This window comes from Bombina bombina, chromosome 1 (genome assembly GCF_027579735.1).
Source record: "Bombina bombina isolate aBomBom1 chromosome 1, aBomBom1.pri, whole genome shotgun sequence".
In the NCBI taxonomy this organism is placed as follows: domain Eukaryota; kingdom Metazoa; phylum Chordata; class Amphibia; order Anura; family Bombinatoridae; genus Bombina; species Bombina bombina.
In genome coordinates, this window is record NC_069499.1 from 443,767,979 (window position 1) to 443,794,972 (window position 26,994).

At 40.2% G+C, this 26,994-nt stretch overlaps 1 protein-coding gene across 2 annotated transcripts in view; it reads left to right on the forward strand.

Annotated features, from left to right (window-relative positions):
• The window catches only part of PPIG (peptidylprolyl isomerase G), a 98,931-nt gene that overhangs the window by 38,952 nt on the left and 32,985 nt on the right, over positions 1-26,994 (forward strand). For both annotated transcript variants that reach the window (XM_053698407.1, XM_053698408.1), the window contains 9 exons: positions 4,205-4,312; positions 4,404-4,448; positions 5,238-5,325; positions 6,534-6,563; positions 6,648-6,787; positions 7,060-7,255; positions 24,645-24,812; positions 25,459-25,537; positions 26,597-26,733. In XM_053698407.1, the coding sequence (XP_053554382.1) occupies positions 4,205-4,312; positions 4,404-4,448; positions 5,238-5,325; positions 6,534-6,563; positions 6,648-6,787; positions 7,060-7,255; positions 24,645-24,812; positions 25,459-25,537; positions 26,597-26,733 (991 nt within the window). The remainder of the gene's footprint in view (positions 1-4,204; positions 4,313-4,403; positions 4,449-5,237; positions 5,326-6,533; positions 6,564-6,647; positions 6,788-7,059; positions 7,256-24,644; positions 24,813-25,458; positions 25,538-26,596; positions 26,734-26,994) is intronic.

Sequence of the window (26,994 nt, forward strand, 5' to 3'; positions counted from 1 at the left end):
AGCAAAGGCTCATACGGACATCGTCCTAGCCTTTCTCAGATCTCACGGATGGAAGGTGAACAAAGAAAAAAGTTCTCTGTCCCCGTCAACAAGAGTTCCCTTCTTGGGAACAATAATAGATTCCTTAGAAATGAGGATTTTTCTGACAGAGGTCAGAAAATCAAAACTTCTAAGCTCTTGTCAAGTACTTCATTCTGTTCCTCGTCCTTCCATAGCGCAGTGCATGGAAGTAATAGGATTGATGGTTGCAACAATGGACATAGTTCCTTTTGCACGAATTCATCTAAGACCATTACAACTGTGCATGCTCAGACAGTGGAATGGGGATTATACAGACTTGTCTCCGATGATTCAAGTAGATCAAAAGACCAGATATTCACTCCGTTGGTGGCTGACCCTGGACAATCTGTCACAGGGAATGAGCTTCCGCAGACCAGAGTGGGTCATTGTCACGACCGACGCCAGTCTAGTGGGCTGGGGCGCGGTCTGGGAATCCCTGAAAGCTCAGGGTCTATGGTCTCGGGAAGAGTCTCTTCTCCCGATAAACATTCTGGAACTGAGAGCGATATTCAATGCTCTCAGAGCTTGGCCTCAACTAGCAAAGGCCAAATTCATAAGGTTTCAATCAGAAAACATGACGACCGTTGCATATATCAATCATCAGGGGGGAACAAGGAGTTCCCTGGCGATGAAAGAAGTGACCAAGATAATTCAATGGGCAGAGGATCACTCCTGCCACTTGTCTGCGATCCACATCCCAGGAGTGGAAAATTGGGAAGCGGATTTTCTGAGTCGTCAGACATTCCATCCGGGGGAGTGGGAACTCCATCCGGAAATCTTTGCCCAAATAACTCAATTATGGGGCATTCCAGACATGGATCTGATGGCGTCTCGTCAGAACTTCAAGGTTCCTTGCTACGGGTCCAGATCCAGGGATCCCAAGGCGACTCTAGTAGATGCACTAGTAGCACCTTGGACCTTCAACCTAGCTTATGTATTCCCACCGTTTCCTCTCATTCCCAGGCTGGTAGCCAGGATCAATCAGGAGAGGGCCTCGGTGATCTTGATAGCTCCTGCGTGGCCACGCAGGACTTGGTATGCAGACCTGGTGAATATGTCATCGGCTCCACCATGGAAGCTACCTTTGAGACAGGACCTTCTTGTTCAGGGTCCATTCGAACATCCGAATCTGGTTTCCCTCCAACTGACGGCTTGGAGATTGAACGCTTGATTTTATCAAAGCGTGGGTTTTCAGATTCTGTAATAGATACTCTGATTCAGGCTAGAAAGCCTGTAACTAGAAAAATTTACCATAAAATATGGAAAAAATATATCTGTTGGTGTGAATCCAAAGGATTCCCATGGAACAAGATAAAAATTCCTAAGATTCTATCCTTTCTACAAGAAGGTTTGGAGAAAGGATTATCTGCAAGTTCTCTAAAAGGACAGATCTCTGCTTTATCTGTCTTACTACACAAAAGACTGGCAGCCGTGCCAGATGTTCAAGCATTTGTTCAGGCTCTGGTTAGGATCAAGCCTGTTTACAGACCTTTGACTCCTCCCTGGAGTCTAAATCTAGTTCTTTCAGTTCTTCAAGGGGTTCCGTTTGAACCTTTACATTCCATAGATATTAAGTTACTATCTTGGAAAGTTTTGTTTTTGGTTGCAATTTCTTCTGCTAGAAGAGTTTCTGAGTTATCTGCTCTGCAGTGTTCTCCGCCCTATCTGGTGTTCCATGCAGATAAGGTGGTTTTGCGTACTAAGCCTGGTTTTCTTCCGAAAGTTGTTTCTAACAAAAATATTAACCAGGAGATAGTTGTACCTTCTTTGTGTCCGAATCCAGTTTCAAAGAAGGAACGTTTGTTACACAATTTGGACGTAGTCCGTGCTCTAAAATTCTATTTAGAGGCTACTAAAGATTTCAGACAAACATCTTCCTTGTTTGTTGTTTATTCTGGTAAAAGGAGAGGTCAAAAAGCGACTTCTACCTCTCTTTCCTTTTGGCTTAAAAGCATTATCCGATTGGCTTATGAGACTGCCGGACGGCAGCCTCCCGAAAGAATCACAGCTCACTCCACTAGGGCTGTGGCTTCCACATGGGCCTTCAAGAACGAGGCTTCTGTTGACCAGATATGTAAGGCAGCGACTTGGTCTTCACTGCACACTTTTGCCAAATTTTACAAATTTGATACTTTTGCTTCTTCGGAGGCTATTTTTGGGAGAAAGGTTTTGCAAGCTGTGGTTCCTTCCGTTTAGGTGACCTGATTTGCTCCCTCCCTTCATCCGTGTCCTAAAGCTTTGGTATTGGTTCCCACAAGTAAGGATGACGCCGTGGACCGGACACACCAATGTTGGAGAAAACAGAATTTATGCTTACCTGATAAATTACTTTCTCCAACGGTGTGTCCGGTCCACGGCCCGCCCTGGTTTTTTTAATCAGGTCTGATGAATTATTTTCTCTAACTACAGTCACCACGGTATCATATGGTTTCTCCTATATATATATTTCCTCCTGTCCGTCGGTCGAATGACTGGGGTGGGCGGAGCCTAGGAGGGATCATGTGACCAGCTGGGACTCTTTGCCATTTCCTGTTGGGGAAGAGAATATCCCACAAGTAAGGATGACGCCGTGGACCGGACACACCGTTGGAGAAAGTAATTTATCAGGTAAGCATAAATTCTGTTTTTTACAACAGACTGATTTGTTCAGATGCCTGTGCTTTTGCACCCCTTGCCTGAAGGACGTGTCAGTTACCCTAGTCAGATCTGTCTAGAGGGCTTTGTAGCAATAAACCTGCACCACTAGTGCTCAGAAGCGGCATCCACATCTTAAATGGGGCCCATAGACTGACACTTTTCTAACAAAAAAGAAAGAAGGGGGTTAACCAGTTAGAAACTGTTTGCACTTTAAATACAGTAAATCAATGTCACTACAACTTGTTAAGCCTGTCAAATACAGTAAACATAGGTAGAAGTCTTTAGAGTAACAAATTGCCCAATTAATTACTTAATCCTTCAGGAATCTATTTTTCTAAAATATTGGAATGTTAGAGTTCATATGTATCTTACCGTATACAACCTATTGTTTTACTTGCGTCGCTGCATTTTAGTCATATTGTACAATGGGCTCTAGGGCTCTTAGAGAATGTTAGAAGCATTTCCATTTTATGTGCTACACCAAGTTATAGAAATGTTTTAGTCTTACAAAAGAAGACAGGTGTTGTATTAGGTGGCTTAGTGTTTAATCATACTGTTATATCATTTTTGTCCCTGTGTTTTCTCTGGCCAAAAGAGACTCCAGTAATTCCATTTAAAATCCATAGTAAAATGACAGCATAGGATTAATATTCATGTAGGAAGTAAAATGATGGATAGTGTAATCTGTGAAAAAATGTGCATAACTATGCTTACACCTTACAAAGCTTCTTAAATGTGTTGTAAACCACCTTGTCCAATCTTAGGCCCATTGACCACATCGTGGCCCTGCAATACTTTCCATCTGCTCCTCACATGCTGCTCTAACATGATTATGTGTGGCACATAATTGTGAGACTACCCACTAGTTTCTCTCACTGCTGAATGCGGAAGTAAGAGGCTACTTTCGGTATTCGGCTCTTTTCGGAGCAGAATATCTTCTTGTGCAAGTGAAACACACTTAGATCTGGATTTGTACAGATCTTAGTGAGTTTCACTTGCACAAGAGGATATTTTGGCTCTGAAAAGAGCCAGATGCTGAAAAGCAGCCTCCTACTTCCATGTTAGTCAGTGAACGAAACTGCCGAATGCGCATCTCTTCTACCCACTTCTTTCCCCCAGATTAATAGATTTAGAGCCCTCTTAACAAAGTCATGCAGCTTGGAGCTGACATTGAAGAGTTTGGTCCTTCTCTCTGCAAGGGCTGCTGACAAGTATATTGACAAATCATTGCTTACTTGATTACGCAGAAGTATATGTTTTTTTTTTTTTTTTTTTAAGTGGTTAGAATTAGGAATTTGTAACTTACCAGCCTTTTTATGGGTGGGGTTGGAATCCAAAACATCTCTATTTTTTAAGAGTTTGATTTTCTACTGGTACAATAGTCTATTTAAACAATCTTTTATATACATCATCACTTCAAAATGTATTTTTTTTTTCTATCTATTATTTTTATTTTAGTAATGTATTTGTCATTCTAGTGATCAAAAATCTACTTTGTCTTTTGTAGGTGAAAAGGGTATTGGGAAATGCACGCAGAAGCCATTGCATTACAAAAGCTGCATGTTTCATAGAGTTGTGAAAGATTTTATGATCCAAGGAGGAGACTTTAGTGAGGGTAAGGCCTGATTTTATTACTATTTTTTTATTATTATATTATTTGGTTGGGGGTTGAACACTAAAATGAATACTTCATATTTGTGTTGTAGGTAATGGAAGAGGTGGAGAATCTATATATGGTGGATTCTTTGAGGGTAAGATTCATATTTGTTTCTGTTTGCTTCTAAATTTTATATTTATATAATGAAAGATATTTTCTATAAAACATTGCCTTTTTGTTTGTAATACTACAACTATATGATCAGTATCTCTGCTTGTTAAGACTAATCACAAACTTTTAATAAAATGTGTTAAGATTCGTTCCTTGAGGTCAACCAGTATAGCTAGATTTTACTAGATTTTACAGTTGTCTGAGTAATCTGACCACATGAAATGGCCAAAAAAGTGAAAATAAAATGTTATGGTTCAGACCGAGTATGCTATTTCAATAGACTCTCAGTGTACCTCTACTGTTAAATGTGCTTAGTTCTCTTGGTATTCTTTGTTGAACTGTATACCTAGGTAAGCTCAGAAGCAGAAATGCACTACTGGGAGCTAACTTGTGATTAGTGGTTGCACTAGTATGTCTCTGTCATTGGCTCACCAGATGGGGTTAAACACATATTTATACGCAAATAACCGTGCACTCCTAAAATGCACAATAGAATGTTTGTTTATTTTTGTCTCTTTAAAATCAACAATACTCTTCTTTAAACATATTTTTTTTGTTTCCCTTTGCCCCCTTATAGAAAAGAGTCCATAACATGAACCTATATGAAACTTTGCTTTTTTATTTTGATTGTGTCATACAGTTAATATGCATTTATTTATGGTAAAGTGTGTGCTTTTTTCATATATAAAAAACACACCAGCGTTTATATTGTTTTTTTTATATTTCTTTGTCCTCATCTTTAGTAATAAAATTCTTACTGCATTTTCCTTAGATGAAAGCTTCTCTATTAAACACAATAAAGAATTCCTGCTGTCAATGGCTAACAGAGGAAAGGACACCAATGGTTCCCAGTTTTTTATGTAAGTATTTGTTTGCAGACTATCTCCATAGCGTATGATGTTCTGAAGGGATATTACAAATACACAAATGATAGACATAATGATGTATTTAAAGCAGAGATTAGCCTGAGAATAGTATATAGATAGATTTTGAAAAGTAAAAAATAAACTCATGGTTCAGATAGTGCATGCAATTTTAAGAGACTTTCCAATTTATTCCATTATCAAAATGTGTAGTCTTTATAGATGCATGATTTGAGGCACCAGCACCTACAGAGCACGTGCAGTCTGTGATTGGCTTATGAATGCCACATGATATAGTGCTGCGGAATCTGTTGGCGCTCTGCAAATACCTGATAATAATATCGGCAGTTCATTTAAAATGCAGAGCAAGTGTTATTGCATTGTCTTTTTATTATGTACACACCACTAACGTCAAAATGAAACTTTCATGTTTTAGATAGAACACACAATTTTAAACAACTTTCCAATTCACATCCAGTGATGGTAAATTTGTAATGCAATGTTTTCATATTATTATATAGGCATTCTAGTTAAACCATCACTATTTAGCTTTCAAAGCGGTTTCTGGAAAAACTTCTATTGTTGTGATAATCCTTGATCTGCTTCGGTGTAGAAGGATATTTTTATTTCTTTGACAGGAGTGTGGTGCACTGCTATTGGTTGTAATGAATTTCAATAGCAAATCGGTCTCATTCTGCCGCTAACTGATTATACAAAAACAGTCAGTCAAAAAAAAAAAAGCATGGATGGGTGGTATTTTATTACAGCAATACAAATAGAAGTATGGTTTTTACAGGAAACTTGTCATTTTGAAAGCTAAAATAGTATTGGTTTAGCTAGATTGGCTATTTTATTTAATACTATGCAAGTATTGTATTGCAAGTTTACCATCACTTTAACAAGTAGTTCTAATACATTTTAAAATATCATTCAGAAAATCTATTTTTATGCTTGTTTGATATAACATAGTACGTTTGCAATACATTTTTTTCCAGCATTTCATTTTGACAGTTTAATGTATAGTGCACAATTAATGTATTTTTCTAAACTTTTTTTTACTTTTCTTTATACCTCTCGTCCCCCCAAAGCAAAAAGTATATATATTTATTAAATAAGCAAATTTAAAAAAAATAAGAGATGCTTTAATGAGTCTACTCTAATATCAGGGGGGGGAAATAACGGTTTCTTTTTTATACCTTTTTTAGAACAACTAAACCTACACCTCATTTGGATGGGTAAGTCATTCTTAAGTCTCTTTATGTTTTAAGGGGAATAAAGATTACAAAGTTGTGTTAATCAGTTTATACTTTTTATTTTAGGCTTCATGTTGTTTTTGGGCAAATCATTTCTGGGCAAGAGGTAGTAAGAGAGATTGAAAATCAGAAAACTGATCCATCCAGCAAGCCATGTGCAGAGGTCAGAATACAGAACTGCGGAGAGCTAATTCCAAAATCTAAAGGTAAGAACCAAAAAAAAGAAAAATTGGTTGCTTTATGAGTTTGGTGGATGTACAGCAAGGACAGCTGACTTTACAGTAGAGCCAGTTGTCTTTCCATCAATGTACATTGCTAATCATTCATATAACAATACTAATGCCTTCCCAATATGATGCCATTTGCTTTTTACTTAGGAGTGGAACTAGGGTGCATTTCGTGCTGTAATGAAGAATAAAATGGTAAATTACTATTCTTTTTTTTAATTATTATATTAACACTGTGTTTTTCTTTTTAGCAAAGAAGGATAAAAAGAGACACAAGTCTTCCTCGTCTAGTGACTCTGAAAGTTCAAGTGACTCTGATTCCTCCTCTAACTCTTCATCTGACTCAAAGAGTGAGGAAGAAAAATCAAAAAAGAAAAAAAAGAAACACAAAAAGAATTCCAAGAAACAAAAGAGGGAGAAGAAAAAGCATAAAAGGGGGAAGAAAAGGTAAGTTATTTTTGTTATTTAATTGAAATAATTAGATACTTAAAAGAACCGTGTACATCAATTTTCGTACAACTGCATGTAATAGACACTAGATACTGATCTAAATATTCAAAATAAAACCTTTTAAAAACTTACTTAGAAGCTCCCAGTTTAGCACTGTTGATGAGGTTAGGCTGGGACACCAAATGAATGGGGTCTGAGAAACAAAAATAGTAGACACTTTGCTCTGGACCATTTGAGTACATAACAGATTGAGTAGTTGATTGAAGTTTAGAACATACTACACTATATTCTCATTTCTCTCTTATGTATTGTGGAGATTGATCATTATCGGTGCATATCCTTGAGTTCCATATCAGGGATTTGTTTGGTTGGTTAAATCATATTTCTCTTGTTAAGTGTATCCAGTCCACGGATCATCCATTACTTATGGGATATATTCTCCTTCCCAACAGGAAGTTGCAAGAGTCCACCCACAGCAAAGCTGCTATATAGCTCCTCCCCTAACTGCCATTACCAGTCATTCTCTTGCAAGCCTCAACATAGATAGGTCGTGAGAGTCTGTGGTGTTTTATACTTAGTTTATTCTTCAATCAAAAGTTTGTTATTTTTAAATGGCACCGGAGTGTGCTGTTTATCTCAGGCAGTATTTGGAAGAAGAATCTGCCTGCGTTTTTCTATGATCTTAGCAGACGTAACTAAGATCCATTTGCTGTTCTCACACATTCTGAGGAGTGAGGTACTTCAGAGGGGGAATGGCGTGCAGGTTTTCCTGCAGATAAAGTATGTGCAGTAAAATATTTTTCTAGGAATGAAATTGACTAAGAAAATACTGCTGATACTGAAGTAATGTAAGTAAAGTCTTAAATGCAGCGATAGCGACTGGTATCAGGCTTATTAATAGAGATACATACTCTTATAAAAATGTGTTTCAAAACGTTTGCTGGCATGTTTAATCGTTTTTTAACGTACATTGGTGATAACACTGTAATGTTGGTATAGCCTTAAATGCAGTAAAAGCGACTGGTATCAGGCTTATTAATAGAGATACATACTCTTATAAAAATGTGTTTCAAAACGTTTGCTGGCATGTTTAATCGTTTTTTAACGTACATTGGTGATAACACTGTAATGTTGGTATAGCCTTAAATGCAGTAAAAGCGACTGGTATCAGGCTTATTAATAGAGATACATACTCTTGTAAAAATGTGTTTTAAAACGTTTGGTGATAAAACTTATTGGGGCCTAAGTTTTTCCACATGGCTGGCTTAAATTTTGCATAGAAACAGTTAACTGAAGCTTCCCACTGTTGTAATATGAGTGGGAGGGGCCTAATTTAGCGCTTTTTTTGCGCAGTTAAAATTGCAAAATGAATCATCCAGATTCCCTCAGCAGTCCCATGAATACTACATTTCTAAAGGGCTAAAAAGACTTCCAAAATCGTTTATAGGGAAGGTAATCCACAGCTCTGCTGTGGCAGTTTTGTTGTGTCTGTTTTTAAAACTGTTGCTCCGCCATGGAGCTTTAAACCTGGTTCTTAAGGTTCTTCAAGAAGTTCCGTTTGAACCTTTTTTGTTCCATAGATATCAATCTTTATCTTGGAAAGTTCCTTTTGGGTAGCTATTTCCTCGACTCGTAGAGTCTCCGAGTTATCTGTGTTACAATGTGATTCTCCTTATCTGGTCCTTCGTACGGATAAGGTAGTCCTGCGTACCAACCTGGGTTTTTTCCTAAGGTGGTATCTAACAAGAATATCACTCAAGAGATAGTTGTTCCATGCTTGTATCCTAATCCTTCCTCAAAGAAGGAACGTCTATTACACAATATTGGACTTGGTTTGTGCTTTAAAGTTTTACTTACAAGCTACTTCAGTTTTCATCAAACGTTCACCTTGTTTGTTGTCTATTCTGGACAGAGGAGAGGTCAAAAGACTTCAGCAGCCTCTCTGTCTTTTTGGTTAAAAAGCATAATTCATTTAGCTTATGAGACTGCTGGACAGCAGCCTCCTGAAGGGATTACAGCTCATTCTACTAGAGCTGTGGTTTTCTCTTGGGCCTTTTTTAAATATGGTTTCTGTTGAACAGATTTACAAGACGGAGTCTTGGTCTGCGCTTCATACTTTTTCAAATTTAACAAATTTGATACCTTGCTTCTTCAGAGGCTATTTTTGGGAGAAAGGGTTTTTTACAGGCAGTGGTAACTTCCGTTTAAGTACCTGCCTTGTCCTCCCCATCATCCGTGTACTTTAGCTTTGGTATTGGTATCCCATAAGTAATGGATGATCCGTGGACTGGATACACTTAACAAGAGAAAACATAATTTATGCTTACCTGATAAATTTATTTCTCTTGTAGTGTATCCAGTCCACGGCCCGCCCTGTCACTTTAAGGCAGGTAATTTTTTTCATTTAAACTACAGTCACCACTGCACCCTATGGTTTTTCCTTTCTCTGCATGTTTTCGGTCGAATGACTGGTAATGGCAGTTAGGGGAGGAGCTATATAGCAGCTTTGCTGTGGGTGGACTCTTGCAACTTCCTGTTGGGAAGGAGAATATATCCCATAAGTAATGGATGATCCGTGGACTGGATACACTACAAGAGAAATAAATTTATCAGGTAAGCATAAATTATGTTTTTTAGTCACACTTTTTTTATTGTGTGTAACATTTTATATTTTGTTATTGCTGGTGACCAATGTATTACAGTTTTTGTGTTTTATCACTTGTCAAGCTTTTAAAGTTGAAGTCAGCTGTTTTGTGTGTGAATTTCATAGTAACAAATACATGAAACAACTTTTTTTTCATCTTAAAGGCACACTAAACCCAATTTCTCTTGTTAAGTGTATCCAGTCCACGGATCATCCATTACTTGTGGGATATTCTCCTTCCCAACAGGAAGTTGCAAGAGGATCACCCACAGCAGAGCTGCTATATAGCTCCTCCCCTCACTGCCATATCCAGTCATTCTCTTGCAACTCTCAACTAAGATGGAGGTCGTAAGAGGACTGTGGTGTTTTATACTTAGTTTATTTCTTCAATCAAAAGTTTGTTATTTTTAAATGGTACCGGAGTGTACTGTTTATCTCAGGCAGTATTTAGAAGAAGAATCTGCCTGCGTTTTCTATGATCTTAGCAGAAGTAACTAAGATCCTTTGCTGTTCACACATATTCTGAGGAGTGAGGTAATTTCAGAGGGGGAATAGCGTGCAGGTTTTCCTGTCATAAGGTATGTGCCGTTAAAATATTTTTCTAGGGATGGAATTTGCTAGAAAATGTTGCTGATACCGAAGTAATGTAAGTAAAGCCTTAAATGCAGTGATAGCGACTGGTATCAGGCTTATTAATAGAGATACATACTCTTATAAAAGTGTATTTTAAAACGTTTGCTGGCATGTTTAATCGTTTTTTACATATGTTTGGTGATAAAACTTATTGGGGCCTAGTTTTTTCCACATGGCTGGCTTGAATTTTGCCTAGAAACAGTTCCCTGAGGCTTCCCACTGTTGTAATATGAGTGGGAGGGGCCTATTTTGGCGTTTTTTTGCACAGCAAAAATTACACACTCAGACATTCAGCTTCTTCCTGCATGATCCAGGACTTCTCTGAAGGTCTCAAAAGGCTTCAAAAGTCGTATTGAGGGAGGTAAAAAGCCACAGTAGAGCTGTGGCAGTTGTTGTGACTGTTTAAAAAACGTTTGTCATTTGTTATTTCGTTTTTGGTATTAAGGGGTTAATCATCCATTTGCAAGTAGGTGCAATGCTCTGCTAACTTATTACATACACTGTAAAAATTTCGTTAGTGTAACTGCATTTTTTCACTGTTTAAAAATTTGGGAAAATTTTGTTTTTCTTAAAGGCGCAGTAACGTTTTTTATATTGCTTGTAAACTTGTTTTAAAGTGTTTTCCAAGCTTGCTAGTCTCATTGCTAGTCTGTTTAAACATGTCTGACACAGAGGAACCTACTTGTTCATTATGTTTGAAAGCCATGGTGGAGCCCCATAGGAGAATGTGTACTAAATGTATTGATTTCACCTTAAACAGTAAAGATCAGTCTTTATCTATAAAAGAATTATCACCAGAGGGTTCTGTCGAGGGGGAAGTTATGCCGACTAACTCTCCCCACGTGTCAGACCCTTCGCCTCCCGCTCAGGGCACGCACGCTAATATGGCGCCAATAGCGATTACCTTGCAGGACATGGCTGCAATCATGAATAATACCCTGTCAGAGGTGTTATCTAGATTGCCTGAATTAAGAGGCAAGCGCGATAGCTCTGGGGTTAGGAGAGATGCAGAGCGCGCAAATGCTGTTAGAGCCATGTCTGATACTCCGTCACAGTATGCAGAACATGAGGACGGAGAGCTTCAGTCTGTGGGTGACATCTCTGACTCGGGGAAACCTGATTCACAGATTTCTAATTTTAAATTTAAGCTTGAGAACCTCCGTGTATTGCTTGGGGAGGTATTAGCTGCTCTGAATGACTGTAACACAGTTGCAATTCCAGAGAAATTGTGTAGGCTGGATAGATACTATGCAGTGCCGGTGTGTACTGACGTTTTTCCTATACCTAAAAGGCTTAAAGAAATTATTAGCAAGGAGTGGGATAGACCCGGTGTGCCCTTTTCCCCACCTCCTATATTTAGAAAAATGTTTCCAATAGACGCCACTACACGGGACTTATGGCAGACGGTCCCTAAGGTGGAGGGAGCAGTTTCTACTTTAGCAAAGCGTACCACTATCCCGGTTGAGGACAGTTGTGCTTTTTCAGATCCAATGGATAAAAAATTAGAGGGTTACCTTAAGAAAATGTTTATTCAACAAGGTTTTATTTTACAGCCCCTTGCATGCATTGCGCCTGTCACTGCTGCGGCGGCATTCTGGTTTGAGGCCCTGGAAGAGGCCATCCAGACAGCTCCATTGAATGAAATTATTGACAAGCTTAGAACGCTTAAGCTAGCTAACTCATTTGTTTCTGATGCCATTGTTCATTTGACTAAACTAACGGCTAAGAATTCCGGATTCGCCATCCAGGTGCGTAGGGCGCTATGGCTTAAATCCTGGTCAGCTGACGTGACTTCAAAGTCTAAATTACTCAACATTCCTTTCAAGGGGCAGACCTTATTCGGGCCTGGCTTGAAGGAAATTATTGCTGACATTACTGGAGGCAAGGGTCATACCCTTCCCCAGGACAGGGCCAAATCAAAGGCCAAACAGTCTAATTTTCGTGCCTTTCGAAATTTCAAGGCAGGAGCAGCATCAACTTCCTCCGCTTCAAAACAAGAGGGAACTGTTGCTCATTCTAGACAGGCCTGGAAACCTAACCAGTCCTGGAACAAGGGCAAGCAGGCCAGAAAGCCTGCTGCTGCCCCCAAGACAGCATGAAGGAACGGCCCCTTATCCGGAAACGGATCTAGTGGGGGGCAGACTTTCTCTCTTCGCCCAGGCGTGGGCAAGAGATGTTCAGGATCCCTGGGTGTTGGAGATCATATCTCAGGGATATCTTCTGGACTTCAAAGCTTCTCCTCCACAAGAGAGATGTCATCTTTCAAGGTCATCATCAAACCAGATAAAGAAAGAGGCATTCCTAAGCTGTGTGCAAGACCTCCTAGTAATGGGAGTGATCCATCCAGTTCCGCGGACGGAACAAGGACAGGGATTTTATTCAAATCTGTTTGTGGTTACCAAGAAAGAGGGAACCTTCAGACCAATCTTGGATCTAAAGATCTTAAACAAATTCCTCAGAGTTCCATCATTCAAAATGGAAACTATTCGGATCCAAGCGGGTCAGTACATGACCACAGTGGACTTAAAGGATGCCTACCTTCACATACCGATTCACAAAGATCATCATCGGTTCCTAAGGTTTGCCTTTCTAGACAGGCATTACCAATTTGTAGCTCTTCCCTTCGGGTTGGCCACTGCCCCGAGAATTACAAAGGTTCTGGGCTCACTTCTGGCGGTTCTAAGATCGCGAGGCATAGCGGTGGCTCCGTATCTAGACGACTTCCTGATACAGGCGTCAAGCTTTCAAATTGCCAAGTCTCATACAGAGATAGTTCTGGCATTTCTGAGGTCGCATGGGTGGAAAGTGAACGTGGAAAAGAGTTCTCTATCACCACTCACAAGGGTCTCCTTCCTAGGGACTCTGATAGATTCTGTAGAGATGAAAATTTACCTGACGGAGTCCAGGTTATCCAAACTTCTAAATGCTTGCCGTGTCCTTCATTCGATTCCATGCCCGTCAGTGGCTCAGTGCATGGAAGTAATCGGCTTAATGGTAGCGGCAATGGACATAGTGCCATTTGCGCGCCTGCATCTCAGACCGCTGCAATTATGCATGCTAAGTCAGTGGAATGGGGATTACTCAGATTTGTCCCCTCTACTAAATCTGGATCAAGAGACCAGAGATTCTCTTCTCTGGTGGCTTTCTCGGGTCCATCTGTCCAAGGGTATGACCTTTCGCAGGCCAGATTGGACGATTGTAACAACAGATGCCAGCCTTCTAGGTTGGGGCGCAGTCTGGAACTCCCTGAAGGCTCAGGATCGTGGACTGAGGAGGAGAAACTCCTCCCAATTAATATTCTGGAGTTAAGAGCAATATTCAATGCTCTTCTAGCTTGGCCTCAGTTAGCAACACTGAGGTTCATCAGATTTCAGTCGGACAACATCACGACTGTGGCTTACATCAACCATCAAGGGGGAACCAGGAGTTCCCTAGCGATGTTGGAAGTCTCGAAGATAATTCGCTGGGCAGAGTCTCACTCTTGCCACCTGTCAGCGATCCACATCCCAGGCGTAGAGAACTGGGAGGCGGATTTTCTAAGTCGTCAGACTTTTCATCCGGGGGAGTGGGAACTCCATCCGGAGGTGTTTGCTCAACTGGTCCATCGTTGGAGCAAACCAGAACTGGATCTCATGGCGTCTCGCCAGAACGCCAAGCTTCCTTGTTACGGATCCAGGTCCAGGGACCCGGGAGCAACATTGATAGATGCTCTAGCAGCTCCTTGGTTCTTCAACCTGGCCTATGTGTTTCCACCGTTTCCTCTGCTCCCTCGACTGATTGCCAAAATCAAACAGGAGAGAGCATCGGTGATTCTGATAGCGCCTGCGTGGCCACGCAGGACCTGGTATGCAGACCTAGTGGACATGTCATCTCTTCCACCATGGACTCTGCCTCTGAGGCAGGACCTTCTAATACAAGGTCCTTTCAATCATCCAAATCTACTTTCTCTGAGACTGACTGCATGGAGATTGAACGCTTGATTCTATCAAGGCGTGGCTTCTCCGAGTCAGTCATTGATACCTTAATACAGGCTCGGAAGCCTGTCACCAGGAAAATCTACCATAAGATATGGCGTAAATATTTTTATTGGTGTGAATCCAAGAGTTACTCATGGAGTAAGGTTAGGATTCCTAGGATATTGTCCTTTCTCCAAGAGGGTTTGGACAAAGGCTTATCAGCTAGTTCTTTAAAAGGACAGGTCTCTGCTGTCTATTCTTTTGCACAAGCGTTCCAGACGTCCAGGCATTTTGTCAGGCTTTGGTTAGGATTAAGCCTGTGTTTAAAACTGTTGCTCCCCCGTGGAGCTTAAACTTGGTTCTTAAAGTTCTTCAGGGAGTTCCGTTTGAACCCCTTCATTCCATTGATATTAAACTTTTATCTTGGAAAGTTCTGTTTTTGATGGCTATTTCCTCGGCTCGAAGAGTCTCTAAGTTATCTGCCTTACATTGTGATTCTCCTTATCTGATTTTTCATTCAGACAAGGTAGTTCTGCGTACCAAACCTGGGTTTTTACCTAAGGTGGTTTCTAACAGGAATATCAATCAAGAGATTGTTGTTCCATCATTGTGTCCTAATCCTTCTTCAAAGAAGGAACGTCTTTTGCATAATCTGGACGTAGTCCGTGCCTTGAAGTTTTACTTACAGGCTACTAAAGATTTTCGTCAAACATCTGCCCTGTTTGTCGTTTACTCTGGACAGAGGAGAGGTCAAAAAGCTTCGACAACCTCTCTCTCCTTTAGGCTTCGAAGCATAATACGCTTAGCCTATGAGACTGCTGGACAGCAGCCCCCTGAAAGGATTACAGCTCATTCTACTAGAGCTGTGGCTTCCACCTGGGCCTTTAAAAATGAGGCCTCTGTTGAACAGATTTGCAAGGCTGCGACTTGGTCTTCGCTTCACACCTTTTCAAAATTTTACAAATTTGACACTTTTGCTTCTTTGGAGGCTGTTTTTGGGAGAGAGGTTCTACAGGCAGTGGTTCCTTCCGTTTAAGTTCCTGCCTTGTCCCTCCCATCATCCGTGTACTTTAGCTTTAGTATTGGTATCCCACAAGTAATGGATGATCCGTGGACTGGATACACTTAACAAGAGAAAACATAATTTATGCTTACCTGATAAATTTATTTCTCTTGTAGTGTATCCAGTCCACGGCCCGTCCTGTCCTTTTAAGGCAGGTCTAAATTTTAATTAAACTACAGTCACCAGTGCACCCTATGATTTCTCCTTTCTCGTCTTGTTTCGGTCGAATGACTGGATATGGCAGTGAGGGGAGGAGCTGCTGTGGGTGATCCTCTTGCAACTTCCTTTTGGGAAGGAGAATATCCCACAAGTAATGGATGATCCGTGGACTGGATACACTACAAGAGAAATAAATTTCTCCAACATTGGTGTGTCCGGTCCACGGCGTCATCCATTACTTGTGGGATATTCTCCTCCCCTACAGGGAAAGGCAAGGAGAGCACACAGCAGAGCTGTCCATATAGCTCCCCCTCTAGCTCCGCCCCCCAGTCATTCTCCTTGCCGCTCTGAACAAGTAGCATCTCCTCGGGGATGGTGAGGAGTTTGTGGTGTTAGTTGTAGTTTTTTATATCTTCTATCAAGAGTTTGTTATTTTAAAATAGTGCTGGCTTGTACTATTTACTCTACAACAGAAAAGTGATGAAGATTTCTGTTAAGAGGAATATGATTTTAGCACAAGTAACTAGAATCCATTGCTGTTACCACGCAGGACTGTTGAAACAAGAGAACTTCAGTTGGGGGTAACAGTTTGCAGACTCATCTGCTTCAGGTATGACTAGTCTCCTTCTAACAACACAGGCTAATGCTAGATGACAGTCATTTTTCCCCTCAGGGAAAATGGTAAGCCATTTTTCTTTCACCTCAGCAAAAAAGATAACAGGCTTCCCCTTTTTGATTTTTATGCTGGTAGACACTGTTAGGGGCAAAATCGATTGGTTTTTATTACAATATCATGGCATTTGAACTGTTTTATAAGCTCATATACACTTGGGAACGTTTTTTATTGATCTGGCTTGTTTTAGACACCTAAATCTAGTCAGGAAGGCCCCTTCACTCTAGTGTGCTGAGGGAGAAAGCCTCATTTTGGTGCTTCAGCTGTGCAGTTGATTTCAAGGCAGTGCATGCAGTTTTCATGTGAGAGGGTCCTGTGACTCAGAAAGTGACTCCAGAAGGCTTATTTCTGTGGATGATTGACCCCTAAGGAAGGTAAAATGCTGCAGCAATACTGTAGCAGGGATTGTAGTGTATAAAAACGGTTAAATCCAACAATTAGCTCTGGTTTGCTTGTTTTAAGAGCTAGAGTCTCCATATTTGCTGTGCAATACTTTCTAAGCATTAAGACACTGGGGTCCAAATTTCATAAAAATCGGATATTGCCTTCATAGTTTTTTGAACATTCAGAAATAAAGTGTGTAATGTTATTATTTAAAGAGACAGTAACGTTTTTGTTTAAAATCGTTTTTATTGCATTGTTTGCCTGCCTAAATCTGTTTAACATGTCTATGCCATCAGATAACCTATGTTCTGTGTGTGTAGAGACAAATGTGTTCCCCCTTTGAGTGTTTGTGATAATTGTGCCATAGCGTCCAAACAAAATAAGGACAGCTCTGTTACATTTCATAATGTTGCCCAAGATAATTTATCTAATGAAGGTAGTGAGGATAATTCTACATCCTCTCCTTCTGTGTCTACACCAGCTTTGCCCGCGCAGGCGACACCTAGCGCGCCAGTGCTTATTTCTATGCAACAATTAACAGCAGTAGTGGATAATTCTATAGCAAATCTTTTATCCAAACTGCCAGCATTTCAGAGAAAGCGTGATTGTTCAGTTTTAAATACAGATAAAAAAAGGATGAACAATCAGACGCTGACGATGCCTTATCTATTTTACCCTCACATCAATCGGAATTGGCTGTGAGGGAAGGGCTGTCTGAGGGTGAAATTTCAGACTCAGGAAAAATTTCTCAACAGGCAGAACCTGATATAGTAGCATTTAAATTTAAGCTAGAACATCTCCGCGCTTTGCTTAAGGAGGTATTAGCTACTCTGGATGACTGTGATTCTGTAGTAGTACCAGAGAAGTTGTGCAAATTGGACAAATTTTTAGAGGTCCCAGTGCACGAAGACGCTTTCCAATACCCAAGAGGGTAGCGAGCATAGTGGATAAGGAGTGGGAGAAGCCAGGTGTACCCTTTGCCCCACCTCCTATATTTAAGAAAATGTTTCCCATAGTAGACCCTAGAAGGGACGCATGGCAGACGGTCCCGAAGGTTGAGGGAGCTGTTTCAACACTAGCGAAGCGCACAACTATTCCTATAGAGGACAGCTGCGCTTTCAAAGATCCTATGGATAAAAATTGGAAGGATTGCTTAAAAAAGATTTTTGTTCAACAAGGGTTCATCCTTCAACCAGCTACGTGTGTTATTACTGTCACTTCAGCGGCGTCCTTTTGGTTCGAGGAACTAGAAAGGTCGCTCCAGAAAGAGACTTCCTATGAAGAAGTCATGGACAGAATTCACGCATTAAAGTTAGCTAATTCCTCTATATTGGATGCCGCTTTTCAAATAACGAAATTGGCGGCGGAAAACTCAGGTTTTGCTATAGTAGCGCGGAGGGCGCTTTGGCTAAAATCCTGGTCGGCAGATGTGTCGTCCAAGACTAAGTTACTTAATATTCCTTTCAAGGGTAAGACCCTTTTTGGGCCGGAATTGAAGGAAATTATTTCAGACATCACTGGGGGTAAGGGCCATGCCCTCCCACAGGATAGGCCTTTTAAGGCTAAGAAAAAGTCTAATTTTCGTTCCTTTCACAATTTCAGGAACGGACCGGCTAATAACTCCACTGCCGCTAGACAAGAAGGTAACGCGGCCCAGCCCAAACCCGCTTGGAAGCCCATGCAAGGCTGGACCAAGGGTAAACAGACCAAGAAACCTGCTGCTGCTACCAAGACAGCATGAAGGGGTAGCCCCCGATCCGGGACCGGATCTGGTAGGGGGCAGACTATCTCTCTTCGCTCAGGCTTGGGCAAGAGATGTTCCGGATCCCTGGGTACTAGAAATAGTCTCCAAGGGATACCTGCTAGAGTTCAAGGGACTTCCTCCAAAGGGAAGATTCCACCTGTCTCACTTATCTTCAGACCAGATAAAGAAACAGGCATTCTTACATTGTGTAAGAGACCTATCAAAGATGGGAGTGATAAACCCAGTCCCCTCCGGGGAACAAGGTCTAGGTTTTTACTCAAACCTGTTTGTGTTTCCCAAAAAAGAGGGAACTTTCAGGCCAATCCTGGATTTAAAGATATTAAACAATTTCCTCAGAGTTCCATCCTTCACGTGGCTCTTCCATTCGGTTTAGCCACCGCTCCCAGAATTTTCTCAAAGGTGCTAGGGTCCCTTCTAGCGGTCCTAAGGCCGAGGGGCATCGCTGTAGCACCTTATCTAGACGACATCCTAATCCAAGCGTCATTTCTTTCCAAAGCGAGGGCCCACACAGACATTGTGTTGGCTTTTCTCAGATCTCACGGGTGGAAGGTGAACATAGAAAAGAGTTCACTGTCACCGTCCACAAGGGTTCCGTTTCTGGGAACAATAATAGATTCTATGGAAATGAAGATCTTCCTGACAGAAGTCAGAAAGTTAAAGCTTCTAAACGCTTGTCAAGTTCTTCATTCTATTCCTCAACCCTCCATAGCTCGGTGCATGGAAGTAATAGGACTAATGGTCGCAGCAATGGACGTGGTTCCTTTTGCTCGAATTCATCTAAGACCATTACAGCTGTGCATGCTCAATCAGTGGAATGGGGACTATACAGACTTGTCTCCCCAAATTCAAGTAGACCAGGTAACCAGGGACTCACTTCTCTGGTGGTTGACCCAGGATCACCTGTCTCAGGGAATGAGTTTCCGCAGACCGGAGTGGGTCATTGTCACGACCGACGCCAGCCTCTTGGGGTGGGGCGCGGTCTGGGACTCCCTGAAAGCTCAGGGCCTATGGTCTCGGGAAGAGTCGCTTCTCCCGATAAACATTTTGGAACTAAGAGCAATATTCAATGCGCTCCTGGCTTGACCTCAGCTAGCGAAAGCCAGGTTCATAAGATTTCAGTCGGACAACATAACGACTGTTGCGTACATCAATCATCAGGGGGGAACAAAGAGTTCCCTAGCGATGAAGGAAGTAACCAAGATCATCCAATGGGCAGAGAATCACTCCTGCCATCTATCTGCTATTCACATCCCAGGAGTAGACAACTGGGAGGCGGACTATTTGAGTCTTCAGACTTTCCATCCGGGGGAGTGGGAACTCCACCCGGAGGTCTTTGCTCAGTTAACCCAATTATGGGGCATTCCAGACATGGATCTAATGGCGTCCCGTCAGAACTTCAAGATTCCTTGTTACGGGTCCAGATCCAGGGATCCCAAGGTGATTCTAGTGGATGCATTAGTGGCGCCTTGGTCGTTCAACCTAGCGTATGTGTTTCCACCGTTTCCTCTCCTTCCCAGGCTCATAGCCAGGATCAAACAGGAAAAGGCCTCAGTGATTCTGATAGCTCCTGCGTGGCCACGCAGGACTTGGTATGCAGACCTGGTGAATATGTCATCGGCTCCACCATGGAAGATACCTTTGAGACAGGATCTTCTAGTACAAGGTCCATTCGAACATCCAAATCTAGTTTCTCTGCAGCTGACTGCTTGGAAATTGAACGCTTGATTTTATCCAAACGTGGGTTTTCGAATTCTGTGACAGATACTCTGGTCCAAGCCAGAAAACCTGTGACTAGAAAGATTTACCATAAAATATGGCGTAAATATATCTGTTGGTGTGAATCCAAGGGATTCTCCTGGAGTAAAATAAAAATTCCAAGGATTCTCTCCTTTCTCCAAGAAGGTTTGGATAAAGGGTTGTCCGCTAGTTCTCTAAAGGGACAGATTTCTGCTTTATCTGTCTTGTTACACAAACGACTGGCAGCTGTGCCAGATGTACAAGCTTTTGTTCAGGCTTTGGTTAGAATCAAGCCTGTTTACAGAACCATGACTCCTCCTTGGAGTCTAAATTTAGTTCTTTCAGTTCTTCAAGGGGTTCCGTTTGAACCTTTACATTCCATAAATATTAAGTTATTATCTTGGAAAGTACTGTTTTTGGGTGCTATTTCTTCTGCTAGAAGAGTTTCTGAATTATCTGCTTTGCAGTGTAATCCACCCTATCTGGTTTTCCATTCAGATAAGGTTGTTTTGCGTACTAAGCCTGGTTTTCTTCCAAAAGTTGTTTCCAACAAGAATATTAACCAGGAAATAGTTGTTCCTTCTCTGTGTCCGAAACCAGTTTCAAAGAAGGAACGTTTATTACACAATTTAGATGTTGTTCGTGCTTTAAAGTTCTATTTAGAAGCAACAAAAGATTTTAGACAAACCTCATCTTTGTTTGTCGTTTACTCTGGTAAGAGGAGAGATCAAAAAGCTACTGCTACCTCTCTCTCTTTCTGGCTAAAAAGCATTATCCGATTGGCCTATGAGACTGCCGGACGACAGCCTCCTGACCGAATCACAGCTCACTCTACTAGGGCTGTGGCTTCCACATGGGCCTACAAGAACGAGGCTTCTGTTGATCAGATATGTAAGGCAGCGACTTGGTATTCTCTGCACACTTTTGCCAAATTCTACAAATTTGATACTTATGCTTCTCCGGAGGCTATTTTTGGGAGAAAGGTTTTGCAAGCCGTGGTGCCTTCCATTTAGGTAACCTGATTTGCTCCCTCCCTTCATCCGTGTCCTAAAGCTTTGGTATTGGTTCCCACAAGTAATGGATGACGCCGTGGACCGGACACACCAATGTTGGAGAAAACAGAATTTATGCTTACCTGATAAATTACTTTCTCCAACGGTGTGTCCGGTCCACGGCCCGCCCTGGTTTTCCTAATCAGGTTGAAATTTTTTTTGTCTTTATACACTACAGTCACCACGGCACCCTATAGTTTCTCCTTTTTCTCCTAACCTTCGGTCGAATGACTGGGGGGCGGAGCTAGAGGGGGAGCTATATGGACAGCTCTGCTGTGTGCTCTCCTTGCCTTTCCCTGTAGGGGAGGAGAATATCCCACAAGTAATGGATGACGCCGTGGACCGGACACACCGTTGGAGAAAGTAATTTATCAGGTAAGCATAAATTCTGTTTTATCAGGTAAGCATAAATTATGGGGGGGTTTTATTTCATGATTCAGGGCATGCAACTTTCTAATTTACTCCTATTATCAATTTTTCTTGGGTCTCTTGCTATCTTTATTTAAAAAGCAGTAATGTTATGCATAGGAGCCGGCCCATTTTTTGGTTGAGAAACCTGGGTTATGCTTGCTTATTGGTGGGTAAATGTAAGCCTCCAATAAGTAAGCGCTGTCCATGGTTCTGAACCTAAAATGGGCTGGCTGCTAATATTTGCATTCCTGCTTTTAAAATAAAGATAGCAAGAGAACAAATAAAAATTGATAATAGGAGTAAATTAGAAGGTTGCTTAAAATTGCATGCTCTATCTGAATCATGAACGAAAAAAAATTGGGTACAGTGTCCCTTTTAAAGGGACAGTAAAGTAAAATCATTAGAAAGAGAAGTAAATTGGAAAGTTGTCTGAATCATGAAAGTTTAAATAATTTACTGTCCCTTTTAAGTCATGCCGTTTGTGTATCTCATACATTTTTCTCTAAGATCAGTATTGCATTATATTTTGTTTTATTGAAAATTTCTAGCATTCCAGGTTAATGTTATAATCCCCTTTCTCTGAAATCTTATAATTATTGCGGATAAGTGTGATATATTTGTTTCTAATGGCATTGAGAGTCCATAAATTCATTCATCACTTATGGGAAATACTTCAAACTGGCCACCAGGAGGTGGCAAAGACACCCCAAACAAAGCATTAAATATCCTTCCCCCTACCTTCTCGGTAGTTCTTTGCCTCGTTCATGGAGGGTAGGCAGAGAGGTGCTCTGCTGAAGATTCTGAATTTATTGTCCTCAATGGATTGGTTCCTGCAACAGAGGACTGGGGAGTTGTTGAAAGCCATGTAATTCTCTTAGTAGAGTTTTGGTATTTGTTAGCTGCTGGATGTCGCTGGGATATTCCTATGCCTCTTCCAGATAACCATGCTATCCTCCCTTTATGGCAAACAGTGTTTGTTACACTGATTTTCCTTGTGTTCCAGGTCTCCTCAGAAAAACTGAAGCAGTGTCCATCAAAATCTAGATTCTCAGAGGCTGACTGCATGGGGATTCCATGCATAGTTTTGTCCCAGAGAGGATTCTCTGAGGCTTTTATTGATACTTTGGTTCAGGCTAGAAAGCCTGTTACCAGACGTATTTACCAGAAAGTGTAGCCAACTTATCTGTCTTGGTGTGCGGCCTGGGGTTCCCTTGGCACAAGGTGAAGACTCTGCATATCCTTCAGTTTCTTTAGGATGGTTTAAAGAAGAGCCTGTCAACAAGTTCTCTTAAAGGTCAGATTTCTGCTCTTTCTGTTTGGTTGCATTCTGGTAAGTCCAATGTTTAGAAAACCACTGCTGTTAAAGGGACAGTCAACACCAGAATTTTTGTTGTTTTAAAAGATAGATAATCCCTTTATTACCCATTTCCCAGTTTTGCATAACCAACACAGTTATAATAATACACTTTTTACCTCTGTGATTAACTTGTATCTAAACATCTTCTGACAGCCCCCTGATCACATGACATTTTATTTATTATCTATTGACTTTTATTTCAGCCAATTAGTGCAGTGTCTGCCACAATTCACGGGCGTGCCCACAATGTTATCTATAGGGTTTACCTGAACTAACTCTCCCCTGCTGTGAAAAGCAAATACAAAAGCATGTGATTAGAGGCGGCCTTCAAGGGCTTAGCAATTATCATATGAGCCTTCCTAGGTCTAGCTTTCAACTAAGAATACCAAAAGAACAAAGCAAAATTGGTGATAATAGTAAATTGGAAAGTTGTTTAAAATGTCATGCCCTATTTGAAACATGAAAGTTTTTTTTGGACTTTACTGTCCCTTTAACCTAGCTTTCTGGCTCAGAAGTTTGATTTGCATCCTGAATTACGGCACATTCTGCCTGTACGTTGTCTTCTTCCTGGGCCTTCAAGAATGAGGCTTCCATTGTACAGATATGTAAGGCTGCTACTTGGTCCTCAATGCATACTTTCACAAAATTTTACAGATTTGATGTCTTTACCTCAGCAGAGACCTCTATTGGAGGAAAGGTAATTCAAGTGGTGGTGCCTAGTACTTAGGCCTGCTTTCCCTACATTTCCCTCCCTATATTTTCGTGGACTATAGGGTATTAGTTTCCCATAGACTCGCTGCCATTACAAAGAAAACATAATTTATGCTTACCTGATGATAAATTATTTTCTTTCTTGGCATTGAGAGTCCGTGAACCCGCCCTGAAATAATGTAGTGGTGGCAGTCTTATGACACCTCTGTACCCCTTTTTATCTCTCTACTTTTACTTATCCTCGGCTTTAACTACTGAGAGGGTAGGGGTAGTCATATTTATCTACTGCTTTACTTTTTTGTAGCACCGTCCTAAAAAAAGCATGTTTAAATGAAAATCGGCTCCTTATTTAACGAACATCCCTATGGAAGTTGCTGTTCATTTTCAGTGCTGGCAGTAGTTTAAAGTAGATGGCATGCATTAAGATGTAGCTCTTTTCCCCACTAACTTTTTTTTACAGATACATTTGTTGTTGTTTTTTTTTGGGGGGGGGGGGGGCGTTCTATCTGAATCAAAGTTTAATTGTTTAAAGGGATACTGAACCAAAAAAAATTTCTTTCATGATTGAGATACAGCATGCAATTTTAAGCAACTTTCTAATTTTACTCCTATTGTCAAGTCTTGAGTCTGTATATACTTTAAACATGGAAAAACCTTTTTCTTTGGCTCGTTGTTTTAGTTTCTCTCATTTCAGCCATGTATATCTTGTTCTCTTATTTTTTATAAAAATGCTTGTTTTTTAATGTAATTGTTTTAGGTAACATTACTCGGATACTACAAGATTAACTGTGTGAAAAGATAACCTGTTTTTTTTTTTTTTTTTTTTCTTTTTATTATTTAGCTCTGAAAGTGAAAATGAAAAAGAAGACCAAGATGTCCTGGTAACATCTACTGTCCGCCCTGAGGAGATTCCTACTGTGCCAGAAAATAAGTTTTTAATGAGAAAAAGCCCACTACGAACAGACGAGAAAGAAGGGAGGCCGAATGACAGGGAAAGGGAACGAGAGAGGTGAATATGAAAATGCTTGTTTTGCATTTGAAGTTTTTTGTTTTTTTAATAAACTAACATTGCTGTAAAGGTTTTATTATAAAAAAAACACTGGTTTGCGACTCTTTTGTGCGTCTGTGTTTATTTTTTAATTGTTGTGTTTCTTTCTTTCTATGTAATTTGACAATTTGTAGGATTAAAAAGGGTCCTTTTTATCAAGTACTCTTCCTACATTTCCGCTGTGGGTGATTTTATAACACAAAATCTAATTGGCGTTATGGCATAAAGTGCGCTCTCTGAAGGCCTCAGTTAACTGGTTCTGCTTTGTGATTACACAGATGTGTGTTTAGTCGGATGCATCTTTCTCAGTATTGTAATAATAATAATAAATTATTGTAAGCATATAAACATGTTAATCGGACAATCTGTCCAAGGCCTAACATTATTTCATGTGTACCCACTGACTTTTATGGATACCTAAATCAATATCCAGCTCAGTACAGTATAATGTAAATGTAAGCATCCTACGTTTGTGTATAATTTATCTTTGCAAATTATGTTTTTTTGTTAACAATATAAATATATATATATATATATACTATGACCGTATTTATTTTTCCTGTTATAACTTATTACATCATATTTTAATATATTTTTCTAACTTTAGCAATTTACAGTCATCTCTGTATCAGAGAAGGCTTTTAGTGACCCGATCTGGGAGAAAAATTAAAGGGCGGGGGCCAAGGGTAAGTTTGTATCCTTAACTTTTTTGTTTGCTTTGAAATGTAGTAGTTTACATTTGGTATCCATAAATGCATGCATTTAAAGTGCTAAAAAGGGCTAATTAAGTAAAAATAGTTTGCATTAAAAAAAAAATTGTTTAAAAATTGCTGGCAAGAATTCTTTAAAATTATTTTCAAAAATAAGCAAAATTACTTATAGGCATGCTTCAGCAGATAATGAGTGTTAGAGTCTTGCATTCTACCAAATCAAAGGTGGATATATATCCAGCCATAGAAGGAATTGTGTGGGGAGAGTTAGAGCTGTACAATTCAGAAACTTAAAAGAAAGGGTTAATGGCGAGGCACTGCAGTATACATTTGCAGGTAAAGTAATTAAAGTACATATTATATTATTTTGTCTCTATCCCAACTTGTTTTATGTCCCTTTAAGTTGTGCCGAACTCAGTAAATTGGGGATAGAACAGAGCATTTGAAACTTTAGGAGATACCCTTGCAAGTCGAATGTTTCTAGGAGCCAGGAATTTAAGGGCACATTGTACACTAATTGTTTAATGTGTTCCCAATAGTCCCGTTTAACTGATAGAATGTATTTAATTGTTTGAAAACGGCTACTTTAAATTTTATTTGTTGTTTGAAACAGCTACTTTTGTCTTTTGTATCCCCACCTATACTGAAATATTAGTAACAAACAATTTATCTCTTGAAAAGCTATGTAAATAGGGGACAATAGCAATGAATAATATCTCGGGGGAGGGGGGGGGTATGAGGAAGAGAGAGATTTTGTATGTGAAATAGCTGTATAGGGCATATCCTAGTTGATGGCTTTAATGAGAAAAACAATTGTTTCAAATAAAGAAATATACAAGAACAGTATTCCATACATTTAATACTCTGCAGTATGAGTAATTTGACGCCCATTAATTAAAATTAATTAAAACCTTTTATAGTACAGTGTCCCTTTTAATTTACAAATTCACCTTTTAAGGACATATATTACATTGGTGATATGTAAATGTGACAATTTTTTTTATTAACATTTCTACCACCTTGTCTCTCTTTAAGCGCTATCGTACCCCTTCGAGATCCAGATCAAGAGATCGTTTTAGAAGAAGTGAAACACCTCCTCATTGGAGACAAGAAATGCAGAGAACTCAAAGAATGAGGTATTCTAGTGGAGAACGCTGGATCAAAGGAGACAAGTACGTAACTCTTTGGAAATTTGACCGGTTGCCTATCTATACAACATTAAAGGGATATGAAACAAAAAATTTTCTTGATTCAGATAGAGCATGCGATTTTAAGCAAATTTTTAATTTACTCCTATTATCAATTTTTTTCATTCTCTTGGTATCTTTATTTGAAAAAAGCAGGGATGTAAGCTTAGGAGCTTGTCCATTTTTTTGTTCTGCACCCTGGGTAGCGCTTGCTGATTGGTGGCTACATTTAGCCACCAATCAGCA